This window comes from Accipiter gentilis, chromosome 5, assembly GCF_929443795.1.
Source record: "Accipiter gentilis chromosome 5, bAccGen1.1, whole genome shotgun sequence".
NCBI lineage: Eukaryota > Metazoa > Chordata > Aves > Accipitriformes > Accipitridae > Astur > Astur gentilis.
This window is the reverse complement of record NC_064884.1, coordinates 29,994,968-30,019,258: the sequence shown is the minus strand read 5'-3', so window position 1 is coordinate 30,019,258 and position 24,291 is coordinate 29,994,968. Positions and strand designations below refer to the sequence as shown.

The following is a 24,291-nucleotide window of genomic DNA, read 5'->3' as shown; positions in this document are numbered from 1 at the left end:
GTGTCATCTCAGCAAATTAGCTTCCCTGTTGTTTTAAGGCTTGCCCTTATGACACCTCCACACTGCAGACAGGGTAAGAGATAGCAGCTTTCAGTGGCAACAGCTCTTACATTAGCATTTCCCTAACAAAAAGATAGTCTGTCTTTTTTCTTAAACTAAGTAATGTTGCTACAACATATTCATCTATTGCACAAGATCAACCTGAGTCACAAATAAGAAATCAGAAGAGTACCTACCGTAACACATGATTCTACAAAGTTTTATGAAGAAAGAGTATTTGTTCTATCACCTACTGTGTTTAAGATTTAATCTATTCAGTGTCTCAAACTGATATTCATTAATGTTGTGAATAAACAATAACAAATGCTTTCAAGAATAATGTTGAATTGTGTGAAATATTAGCCGTATAAAGTCTTTTTTGTAGGGGAGTTTTCAAATTGTTTTAAAAACAACTTAAAAGAGGTATTGATAGTGTGTTCATAATGTCTGCAAAGGACATCAATAATACTCTAAATTCCGATGTAATACTGGTACTGATTAGGGACTAGAACAGGATGTTGTGAAAAGTACAATGTGTGGCGCTGGATGATCCTGTTAGAATCAAAGTTGATTCACTATTGAAAGTAAAAGTGTGTTCATTCTCTGAATTTGACTTTTAGAATTATTTTTCCAGGCACTCCTCAAATTCTTTTATGTATTTCTCTCAGTTAATATGGCTGAAGTTCACTTCCCAACTGTAACATCTTAAAAGCCCAGGGAAGGACAGTGGAATGAGACAGCAGCTTGAACGAGGTGCTGGTATTGTTTACAAATGTTTTGCTTCTGAAGAGTGTTTCTGAAATTAGCCTGAGTGCTACCTATGAAGATAAGCCAACAATGACATTTTTACATAAACTGTTTGCTCTATTTGCGAATGTCTAAAATATTTCATAATCTCAGGAGAAAATAGTGCCATTTGACATCATACAGTCATTAATATTGTCAAAGCACTGAAGACAGATCTCCAGCAATATGCTAATAAAAACCTGATGAGAAGACTAAAAATGCTTGTCAGTGAACCACAAAATTTCTGTCAGCAGCCTTCTGCTGGCATATATCGATGCTGTATTCATGAAGATAGAAAGAAAAGTTATTAGCTGTTTATAAAGAACATTCCAAAGAATAAAAAATGCTGTGATGTCTAAGTTATGAGATAGCAGACAAACTGTTGACAACAGGCACTGCAGGAGCAGGATGAGATGGGAAGGAATAATGCAGCAGCATCAATTACACGTGGGGAAAAAGGATGTCAATGCATTTGCATGTGATATGATATCAGAAACTGGTTTTACATCCTGCTGCCCACTTGCCAAAGGACTACTCCTTTACAGCTTGCAGAAGGAGACACCTATCCATATTCTTCCCATGTGGCATTAGCATTTCCAAAATGATTCTTGTGTATCAATAAAATGGATCATAGACTCACCAGGAGAGTATCTACTAGGCTACTCTGTGTAATTTGGTTGCTAGAGTAATTAATTTCCTCCAAGGAAGGGGGAGCATCCAGTGCTGGTCAGTCTGTTCCATGGTTCCTTTGTTATCAGGCATTGTTTATGGATAAAGAATTAGCTTATTGTATTAAATTAAAGGGATAAATATTCAATTCTAAAATTAGAAATGGAATTATGAAAACAGAAAACACATTGCCTATGTATGAGAACTCAGCTGCACCCTCATGCTGTGTTTTTGGTGTCTCTCCTAGGACAACATTCAACCATGAGAGATGTGGGCTGATTGTAATATACCTCAACTTTTTCCAGAAGTTTGTTCAGTAATACTTTTGGGTTTTTTGAACTGAGGATTGATTCCTACCACATGTCCCAAACTAGTCCATTGTCTGTAGGTTACAGAGCTCCACCAGTAAGTTGCAAACCTTTGTAAAAGATGCATCAAAGTGAAACCCTTGCTAGCACTGTGCATGTCCACTTATTTCTAGCAGTTCATAGAATCACAGAATCATAAAATCATTTAGGTTGGAGAAGACCTTTAAGATCATTGAGTCCAACTGTAAACCTAGCACTGCCAAGTCCACCACTACACCATGTCCCTAAGCACCACGTCTACATGTCTTTTAAATACCTCCAAGGGCAGTGACTCAACCACTTCCCTGGGCAGCCTGTTCCAAAGCTTGACAAACCTTTCGGTGAAGAAATATTTGCTAAACTTCCCAACTTGAAGGCTTGCAACTTGAGGCTGTTTCCTCTTGTCCTATAACTTGTTACTTGGGAGAGGAGACTAACACCCACCTCACTACAGCGTCCTTTCAGGTACTTGTAGAGGTGATAAAGTCTCCTCTCAGCCTCCTCTTCTCCCTGCTAAGAACCCCAGTCCCCTCAGCCGCTCCTCATAAGACTTGTGCTCCAGGCCCTTCACCTGCTTCATTGCTATTCTTTGGACACGCACGGAGAACATACTAGGCAGAAACAACAGCAAACAGCTTTGTGAGTGGTTCTGCCTCAGCTGTGGGAAGCCCCCTCCCTGGCCTTTCTGCAGGCGACCCTGCCACTGGTGCCATTTCACACCGGGGCGGTACTATGCAAGAAGGGCTCGGTGCAGGATTGCATTTCTAGAAAAGCTTTTCCTTCGTGGCTTGTACCTTTCTGGGATGTGTCTCGGGAAGTCAGGACAGAGTAAGGGTCTGTGCCAACATGTCAGCGTTGGTGGACAAGCCCGTTCCTTCCAGCAGCACACTGGAGCACGCGGATGCCACCACTAAAGCAGTGAAACGTTTGCCGGTACGAGCACAAGTCGGGACAGCCGCCCGTCGGCCCCTCTCACCAGCGCAGTCGAGGGCTTTGGGTAAGCGGGACAGGAGCAACCTCTGGTTACGCTGGGGGACCTGGGAGCCGCGGAGGGGCAGCGCAGCGCCCAGCTGGAGGGATCAGGGGCTGCAGCCCCGGCCCTCAGGCCTGACTGAAATACAAGTCCGGACATAAGCACCGGCGGCGACCGTGCCCAGCCCGCGGGGGAGGACAGGTGGGAAGGCAGGGCTGCCTCGGGGGAACGGGGCCCTGCGGAGGCCGAGAGCCGCAGGGCACAGCCGGGCCGGCCGAAGTCGCCTCACGCACCCGCACGGGGCAGCCCCGCCCTCGCCTTGCCTTCGCCCCTCGCCGGGCCGGGCCCTGCCAGCGCTCCCGCGCTGCCCGGCGGGACCGCTCCGCCCCCTCCCGCCGGGACGGCTCGCAAGGCATGCTGGGGCTTGTAGTCCCTCCCGCCGCCCTCCCTCCTCCACGGCCGCTTCGCGGAAGCGGGGAAGCGAAACTACAACTCCCAGCGGGAGGAGGGGCGTGCCCCTGAGCGTCCGTGACTGAGCCTGGACGGGGAGGGAGGCTGGTCCCGCTAGCTCGGGCTGCGGGGGCGGGGCTTCTCTTCCCCTGTCGCTCACCCGCACAACTCGTTCGCCTTCGGCCCGGCAGCTGGAGCAGGGGAGGACGGGGCCGCCGCCGCCGCCCGGGGCTGACGGCAGACATCGCTCGCGGCTTGTGCCTGTGTGTGCGCGCGCGTGTGCCGCCGCTGGCGGCGCGCGGTTGGTTGCGTGGGCCGGGGGAGGCGAGGGCTGAGCGGGCGCCCCGCGCGGGCGGGCAGGCAGGCGGCAGGAGCGGGGCTCCAGCGCAGGCACCCGCCGCTCGGCTCCCTCCCCTCCGCCGCCAGCCCGGCCGGCCGCCTGCGGAGGCGGCGATGGGGAAGAGTTAGCGCTGTCGCTGCGCTCCAGCGGCCGGAGAGAGGGCTGGGCTGGGCCGGGCCGGGCCGGCGGCGCGGCGTCCCCGCCGGGGTTGGTGCGGGGGTCCTGCCTGCCCTGCCGCCGGGAAGCGGCTGACTGACTGACTGACTGACTGACGGACCGACCGACCGACCGCGGCGGGGGGCGCGTGCCTGTGTGGTCCCGTCCCTCGCCGCCTCCCCCCGCTCCTGCCGCGGGGGGCCGCCGCTGCGGTGGTTACCGCCTCCCCCTGAAGATGAAGAGGTGGCAGCTGCTGCTTCGGGGTCTGGCTGCTGGGGAGAAACCTGGATAGAGGCTCCAAAAAAAAACAAAAGCGGGGGGGGGGGGGGGGAAGAGAAAGTCGCCACTCTCCAGCTGGCGGCGGGGGACCTGGGCGTTTTTCCTCACCTTGCTCCGGGCAAAAGCACAGCGAAACTAGGGACGCCGGCGGGAGGCCGCTCCTCTGCGCCGAGGGGAGGGGGCACCATGCGGGGGGGGGCCCGGCACCGCCGCGGGCCGTGGGCGAGAGCCTGCGCCGCGGCGGCGTGCGACCGCCCGCGGCGGCCCTGAGGCGGGCGGCGAGGATGGTGAAGGGAGGGAGAAGTCCCGGCGGAGATCTCCCACCGGCGGCGAAGCCTCCTTCTCTCTCCTCTCCTCTCCTCTCCCCTCCCTTCCGCACGGCCGCCCGCCCCGCGGGGCTGAGGCGCTGGGGAGCATGAGGCGGCGGCGGGGACCTGTTGTGTAGGGGGAGGCGGGGGTTAAGCGCGGCGGCGGCGGCGCCGCCCGGGGCGCGGGGCGTGAGGCGGGGAGGGAGGATGAGGAGCTGCTCCCCAGGCGCTGGTGTCTGTCGGGGACCGGCCCTGCCCCGGGCTGCCTCGGGCTCGGGAGAATCCCCTTCGGTGGAGTCGTGACCGGGGAGAAGGGCCCGCGGGGAGCCGTGCGCCCGCAGGTCTGCGCGGAGCGGCAGCCGCTTCCCGCTGAATAGCGGCTTCAGGAAGAAGAGAGCTTGAAGTGTTTCTCGGAAGCTGGAGTTGCAGCCTGGTTTCTTTCTTGCTTTTTATATTTTTCCTTTTTTTTTTTTTTTTTTTGGCTTAATGATTTATTACGTGTGTCTCTTGAGGGAACGTTTTAGAAACGGTCATTTTTAGCGGTGAAATCTGCTGCGCAAAGGAGGATTATAACAAATCTCTATGAATGATAGACTCGATTGCTAAACCTTGCCTTGACCAACCTTCTGACCCTCGGAGAGATTTCTCAGGGTGTGCGTGGGAAGGAAAAAAAACCAAACCAACCCTCCCATTCGAAAATAAACTTGAAAAAAAAGACTAATTTTTTTTGGACAGCCTAACTGCTTTATAATTACTTTTTTTGGGGTCTTGTTTTATGATAAGTTGTTTTAAAAAGGATTGTCCTCCGTGGTTGTTTTGTAACTGGTGGAGGAAGGAAGGAAGGATCCCTCTCAAGCATTTCTGATATGACAGCTTTGGTTTCTGAAGAGTTAACTGGTGTTTGCATGATACACCTATTGCTAGTCTGGTAGCAGACTTTTCATCTTTTTATTCGCTTTTTTGATTAACTGGGGCTGGTGGAGAGGGTTATCTTGGTCGGAAGAATATTTGCACATATATATTGTATATATTTTTGGTGGGGTTCTCCCCACATTTTACTCTCTCTTGATGACTCCTGGAGGTGGTAGTGGGCCCATGAAAGACTGTGAATACAGTCAGATCAGTACACACAGCTCTTCGTCTCCCATGGAGTCTCCCCATAAGAAAAAGAAATCAGCTCCCAAGAGAAAATGGGAGGTTTTTCCTGGAAGAAACAAATTCTTCTGCAATGGGAGGATCATGATGGCTCGACAGACTGGAGTCTTCTACCTGACTCTTGTTCTCATCTTGGTCACCAGTGGACTCTTCTTTGCATTTGAGTAAGTGACATTAAAGTCTTCATATCTTTCTGCTCTTCCTCTAGTATTTATCTTCTGACTGAAAGCAGAGTACACGTTTATCAAGATGCCATAGAGAATGCTGACTGAGTTCAGCTAATGTTGGTTTATATAATTGAAAATATGGCCTGATAGGATCCTGAGGGATGTATGATCCTGTTTCAGTTATCATACTCTGTGGAAAACTGACGTTTGAGGATTAAGGTAGTAGTGCTTTTATACCACAGGTTTCCAGCTCTTGCTGATGTTGCAAGAGGAGTGTAAAACAGCAGTTTTGGTATGGTCAGGAAATGATGTAGCTTCTTGTCTGTCAGTTACTCCGCTGAGAATCAAAACTGGCAGGTGCAAAAGTAGTGACCCTTTGTGGCAGAACTGAATGCAAGAAAAGCAGTATCTTTCATTAGTTTATGAATTAGGCCTGGTTTGTTTTTTCTCTTGAAGTCGTTTAGTAGCTTATAGATGACAATTCCAAGTTAGTAAAAAAAAAAAAAAAAAAAAAAAAGAAAAAAAAGAGAGCTGTACAATTTTGCATGTACCTAGCTTTCCACCACTAGGTAACAGCATTACTTTCTGTTTGTGATAACTTGTATGTGAGTTTGGTCTTAGTTTAAGCTATGTTTAGTTTGCAGGTTTGGGTTTTTTTAAGCACTCTTCTGGTGTCCTCCTAGGGCTTTTTTCTCTGTTGCCCTGAATCTTCAGGAGTCCTTTTCATCTGTATAAAGTGAACACACAGTGACAGAAAATCAAATATACTGATTTTTGCAGTTAGGTTCAAGTGGTTAAATTAGCTATGCGTGACAATAAAGAATTAGGCACTTGATGTGAACAATACAGTTTGACTTTTATTTACTTATTTTTTTTAAAGCACCAAGTATAAAGGTGTTCACACTGCTAAAACACTTGGTATAGTAATAATTTAATTCTTTTCAATGAATTAATACTACTTTACCTGTTTTAAATTTGATTTGTGGTCTGTGGCAGGAAAAAATTCTTCAAATTACATATACAGCTCTTACTGTTTTCTTGAATAGGAGCTATTTATAAGTAAGCTTCAGTGCCTCCAGAAATTCTGCTTGGTTTACTAAGTGATACAGTTGAACAACAAAGGTCATTCATTACTTGGCATCTTCAAGGAAGAAGATAGTGACATTAACAAACCCAAAATTGTACCAGTTAAATGTAGTCCATCTTAACATACTGGTAGCAGTAAAGAAGGTAAAAATCCTCAGCAGGTAACCAGTGGCTAAATATACGTGTGAGCTCAGCAGAGGTATTAAAGGTGTAGCTTGATAGTATTGCATTGGGACTGGGTGCTACTCTATTCTGTTTGCCACAATTAGGCCTGGTTTTGGAAAGCTTTTCTCTTGTGGGCTGACGCTTGCATCTGTGTGCAGTCTCATCACCTTCAGCAGAGCCTCTGAAGGCAAGTGCTGGACTTCCCACAAATACCAGAATGTAAATGTAAGATCAAAACTGTAATGTTTTATAATCGTGATTGTAAAACTTACTTATTAAGCCACCATTTACAGTTTGTTTATACATTTTAACACTTTGATTCTTCAGAGATAGATGTTCTCTGCAGCTGCATGGTTCAGAACTGCTAAAGCAGCACAAGCTGCTAGCTGTTCATCACCTTCTGATTTCATTACTACTGTGAGTTATGTCCTCTACCAGAGTCGAACATTACAACTTCTGTCATGTCTTTGAGCTTATTTGGAGTGTAACTGTATGTGATGGACAACATTTTTAGTCAAGCTACAGCATTTTGATATATATTTGGTGTTTATTCTAACTGGCAGTCTTGAAGCAGGGAAAAATTTTGGGCTTTATATAACTACACAAATTCTGTGTGTGTGTGTGTGTACTGGTCTTGAGTCATTCTTGTATCACTTGCACTCTCCCTTCTAAGAAAAATCAAAGTAGAGGGTGCCAATGATATTTCATTTTTATAACAATAAGGTAGATTTTGGTCTTTAAAAAGCACTTACACTGGAAAATTATTAGTCATCCTCTGAAGGCTAATTAAAAACCAAACCTTAAGACTATGAGAATGGTGTTCAGCATGTTTGCGATGTTTGAACTGCAGAAGGCTGTTAATGTTACAAAGAAAAGAGGGGAGTGTCTTTGATTAAAAAGTGTTAGTTTGAAGCAGTTTCTAATTGCATCTCTTCCTGGTGGTCTGAAGTTACTATTTATTGATCAGTTGATAACATCTTGAGTTGTTAGAGTGTCACTTCCATTATTTGGCTGATTTGGTTGTGACACTCCTAATTAACCAACTGTTTACAGAATATGACAGAAATGTGTTTGTCCTTTGTGTACATGTGAGGCAAAGTGATTTTTAAATGGGCAAGTGCCGCCTGTGTCTGAACTGTAAGGTCAAACTGTCAGGAAGAACATACAGGAAGGTACCCTGTATGTTCTTGGAATTGTTTGGTGTTTTTCCTACAATTGGAAGAAATTATTTTGTTCTCTTCGGTTTTGGTAGCTGGAAAATAGGTACTCATGTTCCAAGTCATTCCCTGGTGGCAGGCAGTGAAGAGGGGGAGTAGGAAAGAGACGACTTTGACAGCTAATTCCAGGGAAAGCATTGTGCTAATGTAAACACTTGTCCTTTATCGTTTTGGCTTCGTTTGTTCCTCCAACATGGTTTTCCCCCCTTCCTTTTATTTTATACTCTTGACACCCATTCATCCAGAGCTGTATCTCACGTGCTTTGGAATCCTCTCCAGGGGAGAAATACATCTCTGAATCAACAAATCCTAGCCCTCCAAAAGCAAACATATGTCATACATCTTGACCTGGATAGCTTTTGACATTGAACCATGCCTTTGTATTCTTTGTTTCTTCATATTTATGCTTCTGTGCTTTTTCCTGCCTACTTTTTCTAGCTCCTACTTTCAGCTGGTTTTATTCCTTTCTGTTGACTTTTCTCTCTCATATACTCCAAGTACATCACCACTTCTTCCTTTTATAGTTTCACTGTTCCTTTTCGTTTTCAAAGAGGTAAGCTGGAATTGGCTTAAAAGAAAAACAACAATAAACCATGAGCTTTCAAGCAGGTGAAATATTTATAATTCCTGCCTCCCTCCCCTTCCAAAGGAAGTGAATGCAAATTACAAGCAGTTTTATTTATGTAACTTGTCTATTAAATGTAATGTGAATTATCGCAAGCACTTTTGGGTCCCAAGAGGGATGCTGTGCTTGAAGTATTCTTAAAAATGATGCCTATTTTAAAATGCTCAAGCTGAGGCACCACAAATTAATTTGTCTTTAAAATTTGGGTATGTTATTTTATCATGGGAATATATTTCATAACTCTAACCTTGTGATATTTAGCTGTTTTTTCTCCTTGCAAATTTGGCTTTGTGTTGCACTTCCTTTTTTTTCCCTTTGCTTTGCCCCATTACACAGACATATATGTTTTTTTAAACTATTCAGTGCCCGTGTAAAAGTAGCTGCATGAAAATCTTAGAAAACAAATTCCTTTCCCCAGAGCAAAGATAACATCCATAACTGAAGGGCAGATCTCACTGCTGTAACTAGTGAGTTCAACCACTGTATTTACATATATGTAAGGTCCTTTATTGGTGCAATAAAGAGAGGCAAAACTAAAGCACTTCATACTTACTGCTTTTATTCAGCTAGGTATACATACTCAAAAGAACCCTTTATGCCTACAGTAATTTGTTGTACTGTTTTTGTAGGTTACAGGAAAGCAAAATGAAGGCTGAATGACATATTTAACACAGTAGGATATGTAAACCAGACATCTTGTTGTTAAATGGCAAATCTTGTATGGATGCACAAGTTTCATGAGTTCAGAGCGGTAAACGAGCTTGGCTGCTTTGCTACTGTGAGTTAACGCTGCCCCTGTGTGCCAGCTCCCTTCCTTCTTGGACCTCGCTGCGCAGGTAGCAGGAGGGAACATGTCTGCACCTGAGCTGCTTCAGTTCAGGCAGGCAAATTAAACTTCCCATAAAAGGTGGGTTGAAGTGATGATGCCAACTGAACTGAATTGACTCAGGCACAGTCATGTTTTCTTCTGTCAACTCATTTGCAGGGTGAGTGGCTCTGGAAGAAGGTTGGAGCAGATGGTAGGATGCCGGAAGGGCTGAAGTAGTGCAGCTTTTTTCTCTGTAAACGTGAGTCAGAGCCCAATCACTTCTGATACCATTTGACACTTGCACTGATTCAACAAACTGGAGGTTTTTTTGGGTTTTTTTTTGTTTGTTTTTTTAGCTAGTTAACATTTGATTTTTGTGAGCACTGGTGTCATTGCACTGTCTTTCAAAAGATGGATGCTGGAAAATTATTTAAACTGTGACTGTTTATGTGCATATGTGTGTACAAATCATTGCTTTCTATCTGCTCTTGCTGTTGCTGGCAACCAGCTCCATGCCTCCCACTTTGAAAACCAGTGTGACTGGAGGACATTCATGAGTCATGCTTTCTGATGCAGTGTAGATTGTTCAATATTGAACTTCTATAGTGCTTGTGTGCTATGGCAAAGTGGTGTAACTTGCTACTTACTGTGACAAACCTCTATGTGTAAACACTGATATCAGTAAGCTGAGCATTTTCACTGTGGTATCAACAATTATCTTCATCTTATGCTTTTGCAAGAGGTGGATTCTTAGTGTGAGGTCATATTCCAAGTAGGTGGAATGTTCCTCATCTAATAACCTCCTTTAACTTTTTTCCTCTGCTCTTGAGTTAGGTTACTTGCGTCTTTTGATGACCATGTCCTTAAACTATAAGTTCCTTAGAAGGAAGTGCTACCAATCTTACTTCAACTGTTAAAGGCTGCTATAAACTTGTAGGGCATTTTCTGCTGAGGATGTTAAAACAGATTTTAAAGTAAAAATCATGGTATATAAACTAAAATGATTGTTCAACAGAGAACTGCATCATTTTCTACATGGAAGGCAGTAGCCACCTAAGAGTGCATAGTGGCATAGGCGAATGCAGTGATTACTGTGAGTAGGTGTTTTTTCCCCCAGTTTTCTTTGTTGGGTGGAAAAAAAAAAAAAAAAGTCCATCATTAAAATGAAACCTGAGCAATATTTCTGTTTCTCATTTTGCCATATTATGCTTCTGTAACTTAGTGGAAATGTAATGGAATACAGTAAGTCTAATCTTTAGGGTGTACTCTTTGTATTGAATTTATATAGATATACCAAATGATATGGGAAATTCCTAAGGGATGGTATGCATTCCAACCAGCTGTTGTTTATTCTTTGCACTTAAATTACCCTGAAAATGTTAACTGTCAGATACAGAAATGTTAACTTTCAGGTACAAAGTATATCTAATACTTTATTCCTTGACAAGGGACTTTCCTTGGTCACAAGAAACTTTACTTAATTAATCTCTTCTAAGTTTCCCAGTGATCTGTGCAAGTATGCATGATGAAGTTTCTCCCTGGCCAAAAGGAAATAGTTTTGTACTACCCTATCTTAAAGTAGCACTTCACTGAGCAGGTACATCAGTTTAAACTTTTAAACCTGCTTTGAATGAATTATGTGATATAAATTTAAATCCTTTTACCCATAAATATACTAATAACATTTGATATAAGGTCATGCACCTCTACTTTTCAAGGCTAGCTCTGTTTATGTGGAAATGGATAATGATTAAATGCTTCATTTTTCAGAGTAAAATTCTGTGAGGATAACAGAAGGATAACCTCTCTTGTTTTTAGAAGTCGTACCTTCTTTAGTTCCCCTGAAACTGCAGAGGCTTTTTATGTTTTTTTAACACTAACGCCTTTTCAAAAATAAATGTTAAACTGCTTTTTTTTCTGAGGATGGGGTTTTTTGGTGGGTTTGGTTTTTTTGGTTGTTGGGGTTTTTTGGGGGTATTCAGCTTAGCTGATGGCCTTTATCTACTGTTTTGTGGAGAAGACAAGTTTTGAACATAATTTTTGGTCTTTTAATTTACTCCTCTCTTGCCTATAGTTCTACTTATATTTCCACCTTTTCTTTGCAGAGGTGGAGGGCAATGAAAATAGGGAGTATAACAGTGTAAAAAGTGTTGTTGGCTTCTCAGATACCATGTCCTCTCAGGACCTTGAGGAAACCACTGTGTAACTTTGGACCATTGATACATGTGCATCTTCAGAGTGAAATGTGAACGTTTATGGTGGTCTTTTCCTGATGTCACCCCGACCCCTTGGAGAAAGAGGGGAAATTCCATCACAGTCTGTGGTGGGGTGGTTTTCTACACTCATCATAGCTCAGCATGATTGTTGTAGATAGGTGTAAATTCTCACCTGGGATAGTTGATATCCCTTCCAGAGTGGGGAAAAAAGGTAATTTCAAAAGTTTGGTTATTCTTACCTATATAAATGTCTTAAAATATTTACAAATGCTGATGGATAATACATCTGTACATCCTCAGCCTTTAGAATGTGAGGTTAGACTTGTAATTTTATGACAGTTGTTTGATAAAATCTATCTTAATTTATCACTCAAAAGTTTGAGGTTTCTATTGGTGATATAATCTGTATAGTAAGCCTGTTTTGTTTTGTCTTTCCCTGAGTAGGTACTCTTGCCCCTTTATCTGAATGGATGTGTGTCAAAGGTATAAAATGTATCTTGTGGAGACTAGTGTAGGGAGAGTCATGTTAAATAGATTTATGCTGTTGAAAAACTAATTTCTATTAGTTCTTCTTGGAAGACTGGCATTGTCATGTGACCATCTCTGGGACTTTTCTCATATCAACCCCACAGAGATTTTCATACCTTGTTTGAAGGAAAGATTATTTTTTTCCCAGATGTTTTCTCAAGTCAGTTTCTCAGGAGTCATGTTACATGTTTAGGTTCATGTAAAGTATTCTTTTTACTCAAGTTCAAATTTGGACTACTGATGAAAAAAATGCCTTTGTTCCTACATGATTTATTTTCTGGCATAGCTGGGTTGCATTATTATTTTGCAAATGGCATTTCATACAAAACAAAGTATACCAGTGGATCTGGATGACTGAGAAATTATCTTCCTTTAGAACAAAAAGAGAAAATATTAGTCTGTGCAGAACTTGAACCAAACTGTTCTGTTCATTATCCTCTTTTTTGGGGGACGGGGCCTGGGACCAGAAAAACTTTTATTAAAAATATCTGTGCTTATTTGTAGATTCAGTAGGAACTGAAATGCTGAAATTTGAACTGGACATTAAATATATAAATTCTCTTTTAACAACTAAGTTATACCTTTTGAGTATTTGAAAACAACAGCAAAACAAAATTTCTAGTGGAAAACATCTCTCCATTCTAGTGTAGCATTAAACTGTTAGTTGTAACATTCAGATGTGAACTAATTAATGAGAAAGTGAAGATGACTGCAGAAGAGGAGAAACCTGAGAATATTTTTAACTTTCTAAGCTGTGTGATTGTTTCAAAATAGCCCAGTCAAAAACCCCGTTGACTTAAAATACTGTAACACTTTGAAAAATTGCTTAAAATGTTATAACAACTTTATCTAGGAATTCTGTTATCCTGATTGATGATCCTTCTAAGTGAGGCCATAGTAGCTCATGATCACTTAAGTTCCAGGCTGCCAGTAAAGGTTTGTACATGTCAATGCTGCTCATCTTTCATTTGTCAAAGCTGATGGAAAAGGGAAAAAATCTCCTGAAGTCAGCTGGAACTACAAAAGTTTATTAAACTTCATATAATTACAGCCCATTTTTTTCAGAACTTAATACAAAAACTGTAAAGTGGTCAAACTTTTTACAAACTGAAGAAACTAAAATCAAGAAATCAAGATGAAGCCTATGTGTAATACCCAAAAATAAAATTCTGTTCATATTTCTCATATTGCAGAAGTATTAAATGTTACTAGCATAAAATGTACCTGGGGAAGGAAGCTGAAGAGTTTTGGGTTTGTGTAACACACCCTGTCCCTTAGCCTGTTGTATGTGTTCATATTCAAACTCCTGTTCGTCCTGCAGTTAACAGGCAAAGGGGGCTTTGTATGTGCAAAGCCTGACTATGGGCTTTCTGCAGTGTGCATTAGTGGAGATGTTACCCAACTGCATTCCAGAACTTTAACTACGAAGTTGACAGTGTGCTGTAGTGCGATATGATTATTCAGCTTCTGTATCCCTGATCACTTCCTCTTCATCAGTGTCCATAGGGTTTATTCACATTATTGTGGGATGGTGGCTAATGAGGTCTTACATAATGAGTTTGGCTAATGAGATCACAGCTGGTTTTGTTTTCTGTTTTTCCACTCCTGCCATCCTCTTAAGTTTCTTAGCAATAAATACTGGCAGCATGCGCTTTTTGTGGTGAATATGCAGTCAGTTCAGCTTCTTTAAATTTTACTCTTATTTTTAAAAGAAAAATTTACAAAACAGAGATTAAATAGAATTCTGAGAACCTGAACTCAGAGGTCAAGTTGTACATAAAATCTGCAGTTTGTGAATTTCATGTTATAGTTTAAGTGCGAGATAATACTGTTGCATTGTCTGCATTGAGTGAATTTATGAAATAAATTTGTGCATTTTAGTATATGTTTCCTATACATATGACCAATATATATTATATATTAGTTCTTAAGAGCAAGAGACAAATATACAAGCATTTGTTACTATTTTAACATAAACACTCAGTATATTACTGGAAGTTATGAATGTAGATTAAACAACATTGGTAGAGATCGGAAGCTTTTCCTTGCTCTAGGAAAAGGAGTGCTAATACAAAACTTTTTTTTCTGTTTGTGATAAATTTTGTGTACCCTCTTTTTTGAGCTGTCTAGATATCAGGAAATTGCAGTCTTGGTCTTGTGTGTTCAGTACACTTGTTAGATATCCCACGCGTTATGAATGCCGTGTTTCAGGCAAGAGAGAAGCAAGTGTCAGACCAGCCTGTACTTAAACTTTGCTGGCATGCTTGTTTGTGCTTATGGTGTGGGTTTTCATGGCACAGCTATCTGTGCATGTTCCTTGGTAAATACTGTTTTATTAGCAAAAAGGGCTTTCTAGTGTTGAAACAGTGTGGAAGAGTTATAATTTTTCCTAAGTTGGAACTATGTAAAGTAGTTAAAAGCACTAAGAAGAAAAGTAAAAGCTAGAATAGCAGTGACCTCTCTCTCATTAGTATTGCAACTCTCTAATAAATGTAATTTCTTCAGAGTTGAAGCACATTGTGCTTCTATATAGTGAAAAAAATACAACTTTTAAGATACTTTTACCATTCAACTTGATTTGAACTCTTTCCAGGGCTGGACAGGCATTGGGTGTGGAAACAGCCAAGTAAATTTTGTCATTAGTCTGAGTAGACTGGTAAATGAAATGTGTTGCATGGTGTGATGTAAAATATTGGAGTGCACTGTGTAAAGAGCATAGTCACTTCTGATTTGCCTCAGTGAGTTAGCCTGGAGATGAGAAGACTCAGGGGGATCTTATTAAAGTAAGTACCTGACTGGGGAGGGGGAGTTAAAAAAAAAAAAAAGGACCCCTGGACTCTTTTTAGTGGTGCCCAGTGACGGGACAAGATGTAATGGACACAAAATTAAATACCATTAAATGTAAGACAAAAGATTTTTGGTGGTGGTTTTATTTTTTTTGTTTGGTTGGGGTTTTTTTTGCCTGTTTGCCTGTTTGGCTTGGGTTTTTCTGCTGTGAGGATGATTGAACACTAGCCCAGAGAGGCTAGCGACATACTGAAAACCAACCAGATGTAGACCTGAGCAGTCTCCTCTAGCTGACCCTGCTTTGAGCTGGGGGGTTGGACTTGATGATCTCCAGAGGTCCCATCCCACTTCAGCCATTCTGTGTTATCTGTGAAAATTGGAGACCTTCATCCCATCAGACACCAAAAGGTATATCTAGTGAGATAATTTTAATCTTGGTTTAGTGACCCATTTATTACATGCATATTTCATGAGAACTTCTGTTTTATCTAGTCTTTGGATCTGAACCTAAAGTCTCAGTCCAACAAAACTTAAAAATTTGCAAGTGAAATACCCATAGCTGTTCTTTTTGTCCCCTCTTCTCTTGTCACCTTTCAATATGGCTTTCTCTGTTCAAAGTGCATTTTCCAACACTTCTTGGGAGTTCTTTTCCTGCTTTCTTTCACTTGTCTGCTGTTCCTCACTGAGCTTTGCCCTCTACTATCCATCTGGCTTTTGCTAAATTATAGTTAGTATTTTCTTTTATTATCATGTAAACAACAGCATTAGGTTTAAATAAAATCAGTTTCATTCAGAAGAATGTCTCTGTATACAGTTGTTCCAGCAGTGTAAAGTATTCATCAGTTGGTCTGTGACTCACTTAAATTTTGTGAGCTTTTCTTCCCTTTTTTCTAATCATCCTAGCTACTTGTTCACTTTTAATAGACTAAGAGCACTGTTGCTGTAGGAGGGATGGGGAGGCAGCAAAAGTGAAGTTGAAAGACTTAGTTTTCCCCTTTCTGTAGTCATAAGAGTACAATTTTTTCCTGTAATCTACATTGTATTTGCCTATATCATAGTGCATATATGTGAAATCATGGGGTCTGTCTCCCAGTGCTTGAGCCAGGTCAAAAAGTTTTTCAGATCCTGCAGGATCTTGAGCCTGCTACTTGACAATACTAGCTTAAGTATTGTCAATAACTCTTCTACCTTAACAGATGGCATGTTCCAGCTTTGGGACTCCTAGACATAAAGGATCCAGTTGCTAAAGCTGGATTTGTTAACTCTGGAGAAGGGAAAACACCCTAGATACATCAGATTAATCCAGACTCCCTTTAAACATTGATTTGCTTTTAAAAAAAAAAAAAAAAAAAAAAGTGTAAATAATTCCAGTAAGGCAGGTCTCCTGTTCTGGATTACAAATTGGAAATAAAATGGTAGGAGGAGAAAGCTTAAATGAAACTAGGCATATTTTATTTGAGTGAAATATATCTGAATATCTATGTCCTATAGTAGCTATTACTGCTAAGTTTCCCTGAGGCTGGTGGAAGCCGAAGGGGCATTTCCTGATACCACATATTCAAAGCACTGTGTTTCAGAGTGAACTTCATGCCTGTAGACCTGCCTGCTTTTTCTGAGGGGATGGGGTTTGGATTCTTACTGCTCATGAATTCAAACAAAACTTTAGAGTATTTCATGGGAGCATCCCAGTTTCCTTTCTGTTTAGCAGGCTCAGTTGCAGCGAGATTAATCTGATGGTTGTAGGCTGCTGAAAGGGATGGACCCACCTCTTCCCTTCTCCCAGGCCTCAGATCTTGCTGCTTTTGTCTGGCTCTGCTGTTTTCCACACCCAGTGGTGAACCACTTCAGGGAGTTCCCTTCCTGCAGAAAGCTTATCCTTCCCTTCTGCCCACACAAAGAAAAACTTTCTGTTGCTTTAGATCCCTGAGCTGAATCCCTGAAAATTCAGAAAAATGTTATTACTAGTGCAAGGGAGGAAGCAAGAGGGAGGAGATTGTCATCATCTTAGTTGTGATTTGAAATTGTATCCCAACTTGAGGAAACTTGTTACGTACTCTTGGTTCATTGTTTGGCATTGGTGAGGGCACAAACAGAACATCTGTAGGCTTACCTGATTTACTATTTAGTTGCTTAATGAGAATCTACGGAGTTCTGACTTCTTAATCATATTTTATTTCTGAAGCAACTGGATTGTAGTTTACAGAACTTGAACTGCAGCATCTTTTGAATAACACATTAAGTGTTCTGTAGTTGTTCATGTCCTATGAGTTTTCTGTAATTTTTTTTGAAAAGGCACTATACCCAGTTCTGTAACACAACACAGGGGCAGTAACTGAAGCGATTCTTCCCACATCCTTGCCTGTGTAGTGTGTGTTCCCCATATCCAGACTGCAGAGCCAATGTATTGTACTGCATTTGATAGCAGAGCCTATGGAAAAGCTTCATGAATGCTTCTTCACCTTAGTTTGTATAAAAACAGCTGAGCGAGTTCAAAAGATGTTAAGCTGAACCAGGAAAGGAGTATTCTCAATCCTTGCCATTTGTCCCACGCTTCAGCTGAAAGAGAAAACAACCCAGGGAAATTGCCTGTTTCTTCACAGTCCCTTGCAGCTGCCTACTTGGGTGGGTTTTGTTTGTTTGGTATTGTAAATGTTGAAAGTTTCAGTTTAGGAGGATGAAGAAAGAATCATAGAGCAGTTAATGGGAAATTGAGCAGCCTGCATGCAAGAGACAGTTGGAGTGGATGGTTATTGGCCTTTAAAATTATTTTGTTAAATAAGACACCTAAAGCTAATCGGAGCAGAAGGAATTGTCTATAGAGCAGAAGATGGGGAAGAAGTTGTGGACTGAAATCTGACAGAGATGAATCTAAGGGGCATTGTAGTGAGGTGGGTGCTGGTCTCTTCTGTCAGGTGGCTGGAGATAGTATGGGAGGAAATGGCCTCAAGTTGCAGCAAGGGAGATTTAGGTTAGATATTAGGAAAAATTTCTTTACTGAGAGGGTTGTCAGACATTGGAATAGGCTGCCCAGTGAAGTGGTTGAGTCACCATCCCTGGAGGTATTAAAAAAGCGCGTAGACGGGGTACTCCATAACATGGATTAGTGGGCATGGATGATGGTTGGGCTCGATGATCTTGAAGGTCTTTTCCAACCTAAATGACTCTATGATTCTAATTCAATATAAGTCCTTGAAAGGATAATCATTCTTCTTTTATAAGACACTAAGCTCAGAAGGCTCCCTTCTCTTTACTTTGAGCTGTGGAAGCTCTGAGACTTCTCATCACTGATGTGAGTGTTCATCTTTGGAATAAAATATGGATTTTTTCCTCTAATGTAATGAACCCCAGACCCTTTTAGGATCAGGCTGCACTGTGCATTGTTTTTTAATGCTAGTCCCTGGAAGCCGGAATCTCATTTCCAGTACTTGAGTATTTCAAAAGAAGTGTGCTGGGGGCAGAAGGACATTTCAGAGGAAAGCATATAAAGATTAGGTGGGATAAAATAATTTTGCTTTTTTAGTCAGCTCATATTCGAGAGGAGTTTGGGAAACAGGCAATTGGATATGAATGTGAAAATCAAAACAGTCTGGTATGAGAAAAACAAGTGACATGCTTGGATCCCAGTAAGTGAAACTGTTGTGGGCTGACATCCAGCTCGATTGAAAGGTAAACATGACCTTCCCAATGCACATACCTTTCTATTATTGCATCCTGGAAAAGTTCAACCAACAGTTGAAGTTGCTAAATTATAGTCTGGAGGTGCAGTGTTATACCCAATAGTTGACTGTTCTTGGCAAAAGTAAGTTTATTTTCTGTTCTGTAACTTTTTTTTTAAGAAGTTGTTGGCACTAGCCCTTGCTTTTGCAACAAAGGAATGGCATTTGTGAAAGGAGAACATAGGTTTGTTGCTTCTTGGTTTAATACAAAAGAAACAACATTTGTTGCAAAGGTAGTTCACTGTTATTGAAATAACACTGTCACTGAAATAAGCTTTTAATTTGAGCTTTATTACAAGTATTCTTTCTGACTGCAAAATAAAGCTCAGATTTAGGGAGCGTACAACTTGTCACTGAAGTTGATCCCTACAGATAAGAGTTGCATAGTTACATTATTCATCCAGAATGAATGCATCCCTAGGCCAGCTCTGCTTGCCTTCACATTCTGAATGGTGAAAAGACTGACAGTTTTGGAAGATTGTTCAATGCATGCAGAAGAATTGGGGGGGAATAAGGAGTGAGGAGGAACTGAAGTATCTGCTGTAGTATTTGCTTCTGGAAATTAATTTCAGTTACTTGAGGGACAGTTGTTTTGTGTCCATGTTTAGTTAGTACCAGTAAGTAAGCTAGTAATAACTTTTGATGTACGTGCTCGGTTTTTGAGTTATTATTGAATCCATTTCTGTAGAGAGAGTTGGACTGCACTCAAGTTGCTCATGCATGTTGTGTCCTACCTACATCTTTCACTTAAGAGGCTGAAAGTGAAAAACATATGAAAAATAGTTGTGAGTAGATATGAGATGTTGAAGTGGCTCACAGAGATACACTGGCAGTCCTAGTTCATCAGTGCAGAATTAAGAACGCTGGGAATGACGGTATGGTGCATACACAGATCTTCGTTATTCAACTCCTTTTGGAGTTTGGTTATTTATGTATTTGTTTTAAGAGCAGTTCAGAAAAGAGAGCTGTTAAGGACAGTAATACCATAGTGCTTTAAGGTTTCAAAATCTTTTTGTGTGTTTTTCAGTCCAGAAATACCTTTCCCTTTTCTTAATGTTCCTAATTTCTCTTGTGCTAATCTTTCATGACAGGGAATCTCTGTGGCTCTGGCCAAAGTTTTTCTTTTTTTACTTCTGGTGCCATGATGGTGAGGAGAGGACCCGGGAGACAGGCTTGCAGGTTATGTATAGAAGAGATAGTGGGTTTGTCGTGGTTTAACTCCAGCCAGCAACTAAGTACCACGCAGCCGCTCACTCACTTCCCCCATCCAGTGGGATGGGGGAGGAACTCGGGGAAAAAAGGTAAAACTTCTGGGTTGAGATAAGAACGATTTAATAGAGCAGAAAAGAAGAAATTATAATGATAATGATAACACTAATAAAATGACAACAGTAGTAATAAAAGGATTGGAATGTACAAATGATGCACAGGGCAATAGCTCACCACCCACCGACCGACACCCTGCCAGTCCCCGAGCAGCCATTCCCTGCCCCCCCCACTTCCCAGTTCCTAAACTAGATGGGACGTCACATGGTATGGAATACACCGTTGGCCAGTTTGGGTCAGGTGCCTTGGTTGTGTCCTGTGCCAACTTCTTGTGCCCTGGCTGGCCATGAGAAGCTGAAAAATCCTTGACTATAGTCTAAACAATACTGAGCAACAACTGAAAACATCAGTGTTATCAACATTCTTCGCATGCTGAACTCAAAACATAGCACTGTACCAGCTACTAGGAAGACAGTTAACTCTATCCCAGCTGAAACCAGGACAGGGTTATTCTGAGCCTTTGTTATACATAGGAAGGAGTTGCAAGTGTGATGATCTCTCAAAGATGTATGTTACATTGTCTTCACAGAAGTCCAGTACTGGTGTCTGCCCAAGCTTGAATCTTTTGTGTGTGCTAAGAACTTGATTTTTATCAAGTAAAATCTTTGAAACCTGTGCTTATGCTGGGCATGTTTCTCTGAGGGTATGGCAGAACTTTCACTGAAATTACAGTTTTGAGCAATGCCAGCCTACTCACGAGTTTGGTAGCACAACTGTTTTTGAGAGCTAAGCTCTGCTCTGTGGGGCTGCTTTCACCTGTGGCTACAGGCAGCATAAATGAAGAAACAGTGAAACTTCTTCACTCACTACACATCTTCCAGTTTCTGCAATCTCCAGTTCTGTGTATTAATATTACACAAAAGTAATCTTCACTTAAACCCCAGTTCATCTCCAGAATAGTCCCACCCACAGCTTTAAGTGCAGCAGGGGTCCTCAAGGGGCTGGTGTCTTGAAACTAAAAGCTCTGTGATAAGGCATATGATAGGGGAAGGAGAGTCTGGCAGAAGGGTATAATTTAACTTCTACAGACATGCTGGCATTTTATTTCATTTTGGCAGTTTTGAATGTAGCAATCTTGAAGTTTGTTTTAGCATAGTTTTTCTGTGTGTAATTATTAGACCAATAAGTTCCCAACCAGGCACTACTTCTGTTCTTTTCCATAGACTCCCAAATCAATGTCTCCCCTTCTCTTCTCTTTCCAAATACCTTGTACATGCTTGCTCTTTACTGTTGTGTTCTGTGGACTGATGCTTCTTCCTCCAGCACTTTTCAGAGAGCCATAGGGGGCAGCTCTGCCTCTTCTGCTCAAGACAGCTTTTGAACTTATTGTAGGGATGAGAGAGGTAAAGGCAAGGGGCTTAATTCATTTTGTAGTGGTGTAGTAGTCTTGCCCTATTTTCTTCTCATTTCTGCAAGTCTTGCAGGTAAGTCTCTTAAAGTTGCTTTTGTTTTTCTACGCTCCTCTGATTGAGGAGGGAAGCACTATAGATAGTGAGAGTACTAGAAATGAAGAGGTGCTGTGTTGTGTGCTTTTACATAGGGGGGCATTTGGCTGTTCAGGTGGCACTTGTTTGCCACTAGACTTTTTTTTTCACAGTGCTTGTGGTATGGGTGACTAGAAGAAACTGGGGAAGGTTCAGAGGTGCTCTTTGCAGGCAACAAAGTACAGTGGGGAATGAGTAGAACTGGACAGCCCAGGACATGATGGAAATACTTATGCATGGGGAGGGCTACTGCTCTGCTATATAAAACAAGGTGGCTTGATTAAGTGGGTCTAAATGTTGCTTGTATAGGAATTGCTGCAAGCAAAACCACTTTGTAATGCTAAATACTCATTTTGCTTTTCAGTTAAAGTTCTAAGCAAGTTGCATAAGGGGAGCTATTTATGTACATGTCAATAGTCAAACTTATGGAATAGCAAAGTGACCGTCGAAACTGCCTGGGTCTAGGTGAAATGGAAATTGATAGCAAATTTAGCTTGGCAGAGTCCATGGTGTAATAGTATTTAATGCAGACAATTTTCATTTTGTGACCGTTTTATACATGGGCTTTCTTTATATTTGCAAAAGAACAATCTTTTAATGCTTAAGGCACTACTCTTTATAAGGTAACGTACTGCAGATAGTTTGGTAATTAGGCATACCAGCCCTATATTGACTGTTTATAATTTCTGTATGGTAGTGCTTCAGAACCTACTTTTTTACTATTGTTGTTTTTTTGTAATGACTTCCAACTTAATTTTTGTATTCTAATTCTGACAACCAGCTTTCATTTTTGCTTTTTTATATGTTAGCATTAAATATTAAATATTGTTTGTTTTGAAGGTGCAGGAAACTTATTGCTGCTTCAGCTTTGATCATACATTATAGTTCTAAATTTATTTTCAGTTTCTAAGATGACTCCACCTTCTGATAGTTGTGTTGACTCAAGTGAACTGAAGTTTATTTATTGGTGGAGGAAACTGAGATCAGCTTGGTTCCCCAGTGACAGCATTGGTCTAGTATGCGTGGATAAAAGTATAACTAACTCAAAGTATTATTTAGCTCTATGTGGTAGTTATAAAAGGACCGGGGGCTGATCAGACTACAGGCAACTCAGAGGTCTCTGCATGGGTGTGACAGACATGCTGGGTAATAATTTTTGCTTCAGTACAGATTTTCCTCAGCTGTGTTGATCAACAGGCGCAAAAATGAGTTAATACTAAATAGCTGGCAAGATGGAGAAGCAAAACTTCTTTTGCTTTGCTGTCTGCTATTATTTATTATTACATTATTACACTATGGCTTGGAGTAGGTTTTTTGCAGTAAGATTGGCACTGGCTGCTTCCTCAGCTGGTTATCAAGGCTCCCTGCCATCTTGAGTTTATTTTTGTTGCACAAAACCTGGGAAAAAAGATGAACCTTGTTCTGAAGGTCACTATGTCCAGCTGTCTTTCTGAGCAATGGGAGTGAATGCATTTCAGAACTACTGACCCTTCATATATAATATTGTGCCACTGGCTGCTCTCATTTAAAGCAAGGACCCTCAGGACTCAGAGGGGATTTCAGCAGTTGTGGAAATGAATGAGGAGGATGTCCCCTTAAGGTAGCTGAATGCAATCTACTTTTGTACTGTCAGGTTCCACTGGAATTTTCTTTAAGAAAAAAATCATCCACAAACCAAGCTTTTTCTTTATTTGATGAAAGCAGAATTTTAAAGGGACTGTCTTATTCTTATGGTAAGACATCAATTAAATTTTAGTACTATTTGTGACTGACTTTGATACGGCATGCTGGCTTCTGGGAGAGCTTGAATCCAGTCATCTGCCTCTGTTTCTTTTGATCTCATGTTAAGTTTGTGAACACAACTGTGGTACCAGTTTAACAAAGGTATACCTGCAGAGTGGAGTTTGGCACATGGTGTAATCTTTCCAAAGGAGATGATGACCACTGACGGATGCAACGCCGGTAATATATTTACTCTTTTCTTTTTTTTTTTTTCCTTTTTGGCTTGGGACAAACTTACTACATCCTTTCCTAAGAAGTATCTGAAATGTAGTTGTGTTCTAGAAATGTGGTTTGTAGCACAACTCATACTACAAATTGAAGGCCAACTCTAAGGTCTTATTACAGCCAAAAATATCTTTTGGAATGTGATGAATTTTAAAATGGTATCTTCCCAATTTTTTTCTTTAGACTTTTTTTTTTCTTTCACATGTTTATACTTTAAATAGTTCTTCAGAGACTCTGTTTTCAGTCTGTACTCTACTAGTAGGACTAACCTAGTCAAGGGAAACTCCTCAGAATAGTACATTTCTCCTTGCAGCATTGCGTGGTTAGATGCAGCATAGCAATTCAACAAATTCTGTGCTCTGTGTTGTGCAAAACAACAATAAAAAAATTCTGTAAAGGAAATCTGTTGGGGATGAGTGGAGTTCTCTTTCAGTGGCACTGATGACAAGTATGGCATTAAGAATCCATGCAGAGACCAGGTTAGATCAGATTCAGTTCTTTTCAGACTTAAATGACGATTTCTATGAAGTGAAATCTTAACAAGTTTGGAATGGGTCACAGGTAATGCTTATGATGTGTACAAAAAAATTTTAAATGCTGTTAGTGTCAGTGTAAACTGTTACTGTAGATCAGAACTGGCATGTGTTAATTACTTGA

The 24,291-nt window shown here is 41.4% G+C and overlaps 1 protein-coding gene across 5 annotated transcripts in view; it reads left to right on the top strand.

Moving 5' to 3' along the window:
• Window positions 1–4,684: 4,684 nt before the first annotated feature.
• Window positions 4,685–24,291, top strand: part of ZDHHC14 (zinc finger DHHC-type palmitoyltransferase 14) — a 113,215-nt gene continuing 93,608 nt past the window's right edge. For all 5 annotated transcript variants that reach the window (XM_049801073.1, XM_049801071.1, XM_049801074.1 and 2 more), the window contains exon 1: window positions 4,685–5,666. In XM_049801073.1, the coding sequence (XP_049657030.1) occupies window positions 5,416–5,666 (251 nt within the window). In that variant the 5' untranslated portion in view covers window positions 4,685–5,415. The remainder of the gene's footprint in view (window positions 5,667–24,291) is intronic.